This window comes from Vigna radiata, chromosome 6 (assembly GCF_000741045.1).
Source record: "Vigna radiata var. radiata cultivar VC1973A chromosome 6, Vradiata_ver6, whole genome shotgun sequence".
NCBI lineage: Eukaryota > Viridiplantae > Streptophyta > Magnoliopsida > Fabales > Fabaceae > Vigna > Vigna radiata.
In genome coordinates, this window is record NC_028356.1 from 35,675,450 (window position 1) to 35,688,139 (window position 12,690).

Consider the following 12,690-nt stretch of genomic DNA (forward strand, 5'->3'; position numbering starts at 1 on the left):
TGTATGCATTATGTGATAACTGAATAACTTATTGTATAGTAGATGTATGTTATCTCTTTTTCACCTAGCTTACCCTATTGTGTATTTTGTGGTTATTGTCGTTCTTTTTCTTTTTGCAGTAATCACTTTATTGATGTGAATATATGAAGATTCATGTAAGTGTGACCCATTGCCTGCATTCATCATGGAACCAGTTTCACCTTTGTTTTTGCTACAGGAAATTGCTTATACCACCCCGGTGAGGCCTTTAATCATCTCTTTGCAAATGCTGGAATCGCTCATGATTTTGATTTTTTATCTTTCATGATCCTGCATTAATTCTTGCATCATCCTTTTCACCAAATCTAATATGGATTTCATTCTTGTATTCACCATGCTCCACATCACTTCTACAGGACCAAGAAAATGGCTCTTGTTTCAGTTATGGATTTGAGGTCCCTTACTTAAAGTACTCCAAGTATTCCTGAAGACCGAATGAGCTCCCTAATGGTCCTCCATCATCCAAGTTATGTTGTTCTCTCTCCCTTTTCCTTATCCAAGTTGTGCCAGTGGGTACCTATCAAAGGCACTCTGACGCTCAAGTCAGTAATATAACTGATCGGTTAGCATTACAAGTAATGCATATTATGCACATTTTCTTTTTTTCAAGCAATACCTGGGACCTTTATTTATAATAGTTGTGATGGGTCTTTACCTTTCGCTGGCCTAATAACAGCCTAATCACACCTTAATCTGTATTTGGGGCTTAATGAGTCCTTACCACTAATAAACTAACCATACTAATAGGTCATACTGGACACAACTTGGGTGGTCGACCTGGGTGGATGACCTAGGTGGATGGTCTGGGTGGACAACTTGGGTGGTCGACATGAGTGGTTGACCTAGGTGGTGCTCGATCCCAAGTGAAATTGTACAGTACACAAGCTGCCCAAACCTAAACATGATTGATAACTCTCAATTTTCCCTATTTTTCTTAGACTAGAAGTTACTTTTAGGTTCTTTTAGTTTCTAATTTTCTAGAATTAGAATTGTTTAGAATTTTTGCTTTAATTTTAGGGTTTTGTAAAAATAGTGTTAATTTTGTGACAAATACTATATTTTTATATAAATAGTATTTTTTTTATCTTTTCTTTAAATGTCAAATTAAAAATGTTTTTAGAGTTTTGTTGTTACAGGCTTTTATTTTCTTTTTTTATTGATTTATCCCTGTTCATTTCTTCTTTTTTTTAGAGGAAGGCCCTTGGTTAAAGGAGCCTGGAGTTGAGTCAATAGAAGCATTGGGCTGATTGAAAAATTCTGCATTGGGGCTAGTGCTAAAGAAAGTTAATTTGGGCCAATGTTTTGGATTGAGTTGTCTTTTTGTCATTTGGGCTGGTTCTTGGTCAGCTGAAGTTTAATAAAGTTGTGCGTTTAAGGTGGGGATGTTTCACCCTACACCTCCAACACTTTCATCCTGCACCTCCAATTTCCTAAAATGCCTCGTCAATTAATAAGGTAGTTATGTAGTAATTATTTGTTTATGGACAAATTCTGTGTAACATTGAAAGCCTCCACTCCCATTTCCCCTGTGCACCCCCACACCACATTTCGCTATACCCCATTTCCCTGCACCCCATTCTATTTCCTTTATTTTCGTTAAGTGTATTCTAATGTGCATTGAGGAGGGTTTTTACGTTTTTACTTTTCTATTTTGGTGTCAAATCTTCTTCTTCTCTTGAATATTTTGCATTTTAGTAAGTTAGATCAAAGTGGGTAGATTATATAAGATGGAAGGACCGAGCATAAATGAGTGAAGAGACAAAAGGGCAGAACTCATCATTTTTCTCTCTGCTTTACAACTTATATACAGTGAGTGATACAAGACAGACAACAAAACAGGGTTGTTGAGAATTGGAGGTGGTGAAAAATAAAATACAAGTATATATATCGGATATGAAAATCCGAAAGGGGAGATTCGGATCTAGATACCCGATGCAGTTTTTATCAGATGTTAATAATTTATGGGAAAAACTTTTTTTTCAAATGTCGACAGTCGATGGGAAATTTTTTTTTGTCGCATGTGATGCATATATATTTTTAAACTTTAGGTTGATGGCTAAGCAGAGCATAACTTGTGAGAATAAAAGAAAAGAGAAGAGAGAATTATAGAGTCAAACACCAAGCCAACCCATTACAGTGCACACCAATTTGCAAAGAACCTAAGCCCACAACTCTTAACTCATACACATTCATGCTTCTCTTCTTCTTTACTTTTATGTTATAATTGCAATTTGTATTTATATTAATCCACACCTCTCTACTCATCTCTTTCAAATACATGAGATAAACATTGATAATAGATAAAGATGAATGATTTTGGTGGATAACAAATTATCGACATGAGACTTTTATATAGTTAAAAAAAGTTTCTCTTTTAGTAGTCAAGCAGTATATATGACTCATTTGGTGGAATGCATTAATTGTTGTAAATTTTTAATTTATATTCAATTATATCAATTTTATTAAAATAAAAATCAAATAACTATAAATTAAAAAATTAAAACAGAAAGTTTAAAATAATTATAACAAAACATTTGAAAAAGTTAAAACAGAAAACTTAAAATTGTTATAACAGAATATTTAAAATAATTATAAGAGAAAATAATTTATTCAAATATTAATATACATAATAATCTATTTAAATTAAAACAATTAATTTCAAATAAAAAGAACAATCTATAAAATGAAAAAGAAAAAAAATACAATAAAACGGTAAAACAAAATTAAAAGAAAAAAATTAGGCGTGTATTGAACATGTGAAACCGATACAGCCTACATCGGTTTTTGAGAACCAATACAGCCTCTATCGCGTCTCTAAATCCGACAAAGCATAGATACGCAGTAAAACATCTTCAAATCACTACAAACACTTCCTCCCTACATATTTATGAACTTCGGACAATAGTGCGGTGTCTGGGAGACTCGAGTGTTGTTGGGTGCAAAGAAGGAGAGGAAGAAACGAAAAAGGAGTGTGTCATGTTTATGATTGTGTAAACCGTTAAGTCCCCTACTCACCATACCAACAATTGACTTATTTTTTATAACGATTGATCTTTATTTTTTATATTTATTTGATATTATTTTTTTTATTTTTTTTTATTTTTTTTTTAAATACAAAAATTTATATTTTTATGACAATTTAATTTTTATACTATGTTAAATAAATATAAAAGTGTGTATCTTAATAATTAATATCATATAATTGGCTGAAAGTCACATCGAAATGAGGGCCCAACCCAGTTCTATCCTGTTGTTTATTGTTGAACAGTATGAGCTTCCACTACTTATATAGTGGACTGCACATTGCCCCCACCACAAAACCTATTATTAGACTTCATCTCTCAAATCTGCTTCAGGACATTGCAGCTATCAAAACCATTTCAAATCACAACATTTACCTCTTTTAGACTTTCAAATCCCAAACTTTTTTCAAAAATATGTATTTTTATTTTCTTTTTTAATTTTAATTCTTATTTTAAATAATTCAACTTTCAACTCTTCCACAATCTTATCAAATTAATTTTTAAAATAATATTTCTAACTATTTGTATATTATAAATTTTTCTTATTTAATATATTTCTAAAAATACTTCTATTTAAATTATCAACTAAAAATTGTTAGAGATTTTATCTCAATTAAAAATTAAAAGAACCTACAAATGAAAAATTATTTGTTATTGAGTTTTATTGTTAGTTGGTATTTAATATCACATATTATATACATATTATCTTAATGATTTGAATTTTAATGTATCGTTCTTACATGTTTTATTATACACCTTTCTTTAATGGATGCAAACTTGTATAACACTAATTAATTGTGAGGATTGAAAGAAGGAAAGTCAAATATCGTTCTAATGATAGTGTTAGTTGCTGTTTACACTAAAAAATTCAAAGTTTGTGAAATTATTTATTATTTTAAAACGAATATTAGAGATTAAAAACATTAGAATGATGAAAAATGAAGGAACATGTTTTTCATTAACTAAAACCAAAATTCGCTCATTTTCTGAAGAACACAACGGGTGTTTTAAAATTTTATAAAAATAAAAAGTAAAAAATCGTAGAAACTAAAAGTAAAACTCGTTAATTTTAGCGGATCTAAAAATACTGATAAATCTTAAACTTACATCATGAACATGTTATATTATTTTATTAAATTTGGATGGGTGGAGGAATAGTATAGTATATAATCTTGATATTTTGATACTCATTTATTAATGTGTGATTTGACTTTGAACATGAATGAAAAACAGAAGTGATATATGAAGAGAAAAAGACTGAGTGAATTAAAAATAAAACGTATATGGAATTAAAAATTACATGAAGATTAGAAAATTAAAAAAAAAAGAAATGTAAAATTAGAGTTTGGTGAAAGGAAAAATAGTAATAGTAATATATAATTAATGAGAGCTAAAAGCTTGATCTCTTGAGGGAGGTAATGGTGACTTTAGAACCTAAAGGAGAAGTTCCAACCTGAATATCGAAGGAGTCATAGCGGAGAAAAAACTCGACAAGAAGAAGCCTTGAGACTAAGGTAACGAAATCCTTCCCAGCACATTGCTTGTTTCCGAGTGTGGGAGATTCAGTTTCGGGTCCATTCGACCACAGCACGTGTTTCAGGAGCTTCTCCCCTTCTTCCCCAACGAACCGGTCTCCCACAAATTCCTCGGCCCTCTCGAAGATCCTAGGATCCTTCGTGGCAAACGGTTGGTACCCGAAAAGCAGGTCCCCCTCCTTCACCTGGAACGCGTGATCGTGGCTCTCGATCAGAAGGTCCCTCTTCGCCCTCCCGAACTGCAACGGCACTGGAGGGTCGATGCGGAAGGCTTCGTAAACCACCGACTTCATCAGAGGCATCTTCTCCATCGCTGCCATCGTGATCTCCCCGCCCGCGTCTCTCACGGCGGACCGAATCTCCTGCGCCAGGCGCGCATGGAGCTTCACCCCCGCCCGCCCGATCCACTTGATGATGTTGGGGAAGAACAGCTTCATCCCGCCGAAGGAGTTGAAGCAGGTGGCGAACAAAAGATTGTGGCAAGCCTCGTCGCGCGTGATTCCCAATCGCTCTGCTTCGTCGAGGACGGTGGAAGAAGAGGAGTAGAAGAAGTCGTAGAGTCTCTGGTAGTCTTTCTTGATGAGGGAGGCAGGGAGGCGGAAGGTGCGAATGGTGGATTCTTCCAGAAACTGAGGGAGACCCAGGCGGAGGAGTGGGCCCAGCTGGAAGAGAACCCATTTCTGCACTATCTTTGGGCCGTCTTGGCCCAGTTTGGTGTCGGCGGGGTTGGCGGCGAAGAGAGACCGGGCGAGGAAGTTGAACGCGGCTTGGTCGTTGGCGTCGCCGAAGCTGGCTTTGCCGGTTTCGGCGAGGTCGGACTCCAGCTGGTTGAAGAGGTCTTCGTAGGAGGCGTGGAACTCCGGGATGACGTGGGAGCGTCGGGACTTGAGGAGGAAAAAGATGAGCTGCTTGAGGAGGGCGTGTTTGGGTTCGGAGGGGTCGAGGTAGGAGAGGACTCTGTAGCCGCCGGTGAGGTCGGTGGAGGGCATGTATGTTCCCGTGAAAACATCTTTTTTCTCGACCTTGGAGGTGTCGAAGAGGACGGGGAAGCTCTTGCCGTCGAGTAGAACGACGACGTTTGGTTTGAAGGTGATGAAGGGACCGGGAGGCATGTTGGTACGGAAGACCGTTGACTGGTACTTTTGGATGCGGGATTTGAAGAACTCGTCGCGGCCTTGATTGTAGAAATAGTCTTGACGGTCCTTTAAGGGACCGATGACCGGCAAACCCCAGTCACCGGGGATTTTGCGGATGGGGAGCTTGGTGGGCTCGGGGGAGGTGACCGACACTGCCGGTGGTGGTTTCTCAGAAACGGAGGCTCTGATGAAGGGGATGTAATTGGAAGAGCGTTGTTTTCTTGCAGAGGGGAACTCCAGTCCCAGGAATGGGGAGGAGAGTGTCGAGGAAGACGATGATGCCATGTTTTTTTTTTTTTTTCTGCTTCCTTTTTTGGTGTCAAGTTGTTGGGTGATGTTGTGTTTAAGTGTGAAGTTGTATTATTTATAGACAAAGCTTGAAGGGGTCGTTTTTGTTGACCTGAATAATTAAGACTCACATTTCTGCATTTCCTCCGTCCATCTTTCTTTTTCTCATAAATACCATTTTTTTCATATTTACTCTTCACTCTACCTTCAATTTACCATAAATTACTATCTAGTCCAATTAATTTACTGTATTATTACTTAAGCATACCTATAATGAAAAAAATAAAAGGTAGTTTTTTTTTAGTGTAATAAAAACAACAGCAAAGTCAAAAGAATAAATGGATTTTTAAATTAATAAATAAGATTATCCATATTATATAAACATGTAAGACTCGTTATATTCTTTAATAACTAAATAATTAGTTTATCATGTGCTCACCGTAGATACCAAATGATATAGATCTATTAAACAAGATTTTGGATGACTTTTTCTTGAGATTCTTCTCTATCACAGAAAAAATTATATCATTATGTACACAATGTAGCAATACATATACTTTGACCTTTTTCCTATTAAATGTAATTAGTATACCTTAACACAGTTAAATTTATTATATATTTTTCTTATATGTTTTTATCCTAATTTTCTTATTTTTGGTGTTTTATAATAATTATGTCCCTCATTTTTGTTTTTTTTTTCGTAAAATAGTGTTTTGGGAGTAGTGAATTAAGTTGAGTGATTGTGGTACAGATTCTAGTACCATTTACGAGTAAACATAAAGCAATTATTTTTTTCTTTTTACTGAATTACGCATTCCGAAGAAGTGCTGAGTCCAATCATGAAACGTTGTTTTCCCAATCGGAGTGCTCGCAAACTTTCTCAGATATTCTTTCTTGTCTCAGTCATCATGGATAAAATCCTCATCCATTTGGTCATTATATTTTTTATGGATAATAATAAATAAACAATATTTTTTGACAACATTTGAATATCAATCATACGTGTTATTGTGTGATTGGTTCAAATGATATAATGATACTATTATAAATCAATTACACAATGATACGTATGATGATGTTTAAATGTTGTCAAAAAATATTGTCTAAGTATGTTTATTCATTTTTCATAAATCAAATTAGAAATCAATACAACAAGCGTATGAAATTATGAGGAAAATTTCCATCCATTGAAATTAAAATAAACCAAAGAGAATGATAATTAATACTGATATGAAAAAAAGAATTACTTGATGTAGAAATCATGAACACGTCAATAACTTTTATAAACAACATTTCTTTTTTTTTTTTTTCTCTGAACATAAATATTTTTGTAGAACTATAACCAAAGTTGAATAGAAATCGAAAATCTTGTTTTACACGAAAGCCTATAGCTTTATGTGGAACCTGGGAACATGGACTTTGTATTATTGTATCATAAAAAAGAAAGTCAGAGCAGCCAACACGTCTTTCTGAAACCCCACGTGCTAATTTAACATAATAATTCCATTAATTACAATTTTAGTGAATAATAATTAATTTCTTATGTTGGTAAAGAAATCATAGAGTTCAAGTTGAAATATTCTCAACACGTGTTAATTTCAGATTCCCATACATAATAACACTTTAATCTATTAGCTTTTTAAGTCACTTGCAAGATAAACAATTCTTTTATCACTTTAATACTTAGTTTCAATTGTTTAATTTGAAACAAAGAATACCGTTTTCTTGTATAATTAAATTACATAACTCCTCTTAATTAAATATTAAAGGGTGGTTTTTAAAGAATGAAGTACTAAATGTTAAGGATAACTGACAAAAATCAATTACAATATATATATATATATATATATATATATATATATATATATATATATATATATATATATATATATATATACTGAATCCTGATATGGTTGCATGTCATCATCATGTGACTGTGTGAATCCATTTTATAAACAGCAAAGATCATCTTCAAGCTTCATCAATTTATTATTTCTTTTAATGTACGTAAGAAGATGTTCTTGCCTAACCTAGATTTCTATTGAAGTAGGCAATTTAGCACTAACAATATTGATCAACATTAACTTCTTTACCCTAATCAAAAGAAAAAAGAAAACACAATATACATTTATATATTTCTTTTAACAAATTTTATTGTTATTAGTATTAAATGGTGAGTTTAAACCTAATTTAATATTACAAAATTGGTTGATAAAATATGATTTGTATTTATTTTTATACTATAAATGGTCATATAATTAATATAAGATTTGCAATATATTTTTTCATAGACATTTATAATAGAGTTAATAATGTATTATAAAAAACATTATTGTTTCTTGAATATATCCTATTACTAGCTTATAATTATCAGATTAATAAATAAATTTTAATTACACGTATGATTCAAAACCTCACTTACAAATTAAATTTTGTAAGATTAAGTTTTATTTATTGTTGGACCCATATAAGATAAAGTCAATGTAAAGTATATAAACAAGTACAAATCTCATGTTACAAACTAATTTTGTGTAATTGAGTTAGATTTAAAATTTATGAGCTGTTATCTGATTATCCATTAATATTTAGTAAGATTAATTTAAAGTTGTGTAATTGAGTTAGATTTAAAATTTATGAGCTGTTATCTGACTATCCATTAATATTTAGTAAGATTAATTTAAAGTTGTTTAATTAGACTTAAAATTTACTTCTTAATACTTATGGTAGTAATATTTTTTAAAATATTATACTCAAATATAACGTGGATTTTACTGGTGACGGTAAATAGCATGGTTTTATTTGAAAATATTTTATTAATATTGTTAACGTATTTTGTTGAAGGAAAAGAAAAAGTGTATAGCATGTAAGAGTTTGAAGGAAAAGTTGGAATATAAATTGAAGATGGGAAAGGAGGAGGAAGCTAAGCATAAAGTTGTGTTTGAAATTTGAAGTTGACCTCAGAATTCACGCTGTAGGACTAACCTTGTTAAACAACTCAAACCACTGTTTCATTCATTCTTTTATTTTAAATTATAAAAATCTCATTTTTTTAATGTAATGGAGATTCCTCGATCGTTTATGTAACTACTGAATATTCTTACTTTATCTTTTATAATATTTAAGTTATAAAAATATAAATAATATATACATAGAGAAAATATTCATAAAAAAAAGAGTAAATATACCGTCCAATCAGTTGAAGAATTAAACGGTTGACCAGTTTATAGTTTCATGCAAATTAATCTCATATGAGTTCATTATATTAATTGTATATTTATTATTAATATGATTGAACATTTTCTGATTTTAACATCAACTTACCTATATATATATATATATATATGATATTGATTTGACTAAACATCAACTAATATGAAGTATTAGAAAAACTTTGATCTAAATTTAAAATTTAAAGATCGTTTTAAAAAATAAACTTCACCTCCGTTCTTTAAATCCAAACAATATTAATATTATAGCTTTATATTATTGATCATTTCTTATAACGTAAGGATTAATCATTTAGAACATTTTCATTTATATAGAGTTTTTTCAATTAGGTTTTCGTATTGTAAAATCTCTCAGTTAAGTATTTGAATGTCAAAAATTGAATCAATTAAAGACTTACGGTTAATATGGATGAATGACATTAAAATTGAATGTGCGTGATAGAATGACATTAGTGACGTGACAGTGTGTATGATCAACTGAGTTGAATTTATTTGATTTATAAATTAAATTTCATTGAAATAAAATGATTCAAAAAACAACTTTTAAATAAAAAATAATTAACAAATGAAAACTTTGCATTTTAATTGAGTTAAGACTGATTAAAAGAAAGGAAATTTTACTTTTATTCTTCAAATTTTATAATTCAGTTTTAGAGATCAATGTAAATGTTCAAAAAAATCATAAAGATACAGAAAACTGAAGAAAAAAAAAACTTAAATAGAACAGGAAAAATAGAAAAAAAAAAGTGAAAAAATCTTTGTCACGTCATACGAGAGTTAACTCCTGTCCATTTAAGGAAATAAACTTAATTTATATAATTTTAACAATCTTAGGATTTAATGTCTATGTTTTTAAAATCGAGTACTAAACTAAAAATTACCACTTAAAATAGGTACTACGTGAAAGGATTTAAACCAAAAGTCTATAATTTATAATTTAACCTTAAGAGAATGTCTTTGGTACAGAGATTCAACTTTTGTTGCATCAGATGTTATTCTGTTTCTGACCTCAAACTGAGAATATCTAAAGTTAATATTTGGCTTGAAAGTCATTGCCGCCCAAAACACATGTCCATCTCATTCCAATTAAAATATTTTTCTAAAATATAAATATATTATTATTTTTGTATATATTGCTTATTTTATCACATTGACAATTCAAAATGCAACATTTCATCCACTATTTTCTCGTCGATTTACTTATAATCAAAATAATTCATTTACTACCTATAAATTCAAAAAATATAAAGACTAAATTGCATAATTTCGCGATTAAATATGCGAAATTATGTAACTTTATTACATATATATAATTTATCTTATCTGGTAGATTTTTTTCGTGGACACTAAATTTTTTATAAAGAATCTCAAAATAATAATAATAATAATTATAATAATAATAATAATAATAATAATAAACTCAATACAATATAAATGAGACATTCGATAAACAAGGAATACATTTAAAGTATTATAGAGGTCAACTCATTCCTTACAAAAGTATTGAACTTATTTTTGATTGATTTTTTTTTTTCAACTAGTTTGAATGTATAATTAGGTTAAAAAAAATACTTAGTTCGGAAATATCTTTTAAATGTGGGATCATACTAAAACATAATACTTTTAAGTTTTTTTTAATAAATAATATTTTTTTATGGTCAAATGTATTTGAAAAATTAATATGATGTCCATGAATAAAAAAAAATTAGAATTCAAAGTAGAATATACTTTCAAACATGATATTTTTACACAAGGTAATATTTCTTAATATAAATTAGGTTTTAATAGGTTCAGTGGTCCCTATTTATACATATTTGCATCAAATAGATCTCCGCAGTCACTCTTTATGAAAACTTGAAATAATAAAGTCCTTACCGTTAAATTCTACAAACGGCGTTAAAACCCTTGTGTGATGGCTAGGTGAGATGTCATTTTTTACAAACATGGCACATAAATGTTAATAGGTGGACTTAATAATTTGTCAAATAAACCAAAATACTTCAAAAATTTCCAATCCATGGTCATCCCAAGAGTAAATCAACACAACCATGACATGAGACAAAATCTAAAATATGTTTCAGTGTAAAATCTTAGGCCAAAATCAATATACCAAGCTACGGACCATAACAACACAAGTTAACCAAAATGAATTAGTCCCAGTGAATCAAAACATTCACATAATAAAGCAGAAATCAAATATACAACTTAGAATGCAAAACCCTATCCTTGCTCCTCCCAAATTTAAAAACGTCTTTATCACTCAAATCAAAATCAAATTCTTGCAACATGCGGCGCTGAAGTAAACCCATAATCAACGACACCACAGAGGCGTCGAATTGAGGCCACGAAACACACAAGCTCACTCTCACGTTCACCACTTGGCACCGTGTGAGAGTGCCCAACCCGTCAACAACCCTTCCGGAAGGATAATACTCCAAATCCGGCAGGAGCTTCTCTTTGCCGCTTCTCTTTCTCTCAGCGACGGTGTCCAACTTAAACACCACGGCCTCATCGGAGGATAGCCTGCCGCCGAAGTTGCGGGAATCGAGGGAGTCCAGGATGAGGACAGAGTCGGGGCAGATGCGATCGTCGAGGAGGGCCTTGGCGATGGCATAGGCGCGGGATCCGGGGACCGGGAACGGGATGATGACGAGGAGGGCAGAAGGGGAAAGGGGGAGAATTTGGGCGGCATGATCGAGGAGAAAGAGGGAGAGTTCAAGGAGGAGGAGTGAGGCGGCAGGGGAGGTGGTGCGGTGGCAGTGGAAGAGGGCAACAGAGGAAGGGGAGAGGGCGACGATGAGGAGGGAGGGTTTGAGGGGTTGAGGTTGTTGGGTATAGGGGAAGATGAGGAAAGGTGAAGGAAGGGGTGGCGATGAGTTGTGAAGATGTTTAGGTCTTCTTCCAAGAACCTTGAAGTAGTCAAATGTGTGTTTTTTATGTGCTACGTTTGTCAAAGTATACACAAATTATTAAGTCCACCTATTAACATGTGTGTGTGCCATGTCTGTAAAAAGTGACATCTCACTTAGTCATCAAATAAGAGTTTTAACGTCGTTTGCAAAATTTAACGGTAAGGACTTGATTAATTCAATTTTTCATAAATAAGGACTCAATTGAGTCATTTGAAGATACGAAAACCTATTTGACATAAATCTGCATAAATAGAGACCACTGAACCTATTAAAATATAAATTATAGCAAGATAGTATGGACAAATAAATAAAAAGAGATAATATATAAAAAGATAAAAGAAAAAACAACGTTTCATAAAACTATGTGGTCACGAGGACAGAGATGGTAAGTGTCTCTCCACATGAGTTTTGAAACTAAATCTATTTTTAGTAAAGAAGGAAATTATTCTGGACCGTTTCATGAAAAGAAACAAAAAGAATGAAAGAGAATGAATAAAAGATTTAAAATTAAAATCAAAATATTATTTTAC

The 12,690-nt window shown here is 32.0% G+C and overlaps 1 protein-coding gene and 1 pseudogene across 1 annotated transcript; both read right to left on the reverse strand.

The window, feature by feature from the left end:
• Positions 1-4,377: 4,377 nt before the first annotated feature.
• On the reverse strand, positions 4,378-6,165 carry LOC106762935 (allene oxide synthase 1, chloroplastic). Its single transcript, XM_014647062.2, has one exon. It carries the CDS (start codon positions 6,016-6,018, stop codon positions 4,453-4,455), a length of 1,566 nt encoding a protein of 521 aa, XP_014502548.1. The 5' UTR covers positions 6,019-6,165; the 3' UTR covers positions 4,378-4,452.
• A 5,226-nt stretch (positions 6,166-11,391) lies between these two features.
• On the reverse strand, positions 11,392-12,250 carry LOC106763773 (annotated as a pseudogene).
• Positions 12,251-12,690: the final 440 nt, after the last annotated feature.

Bases quoted from the DNA above. Each gene is read 5' to 3' on its own strand.
- LOC106762935 (XM_014647062.2), bottom strand. From the start codon at position 6,018: ATGGCATCATCGTCTTCCTCGACACTCTCCTCCCCATTCCTGGGACTG.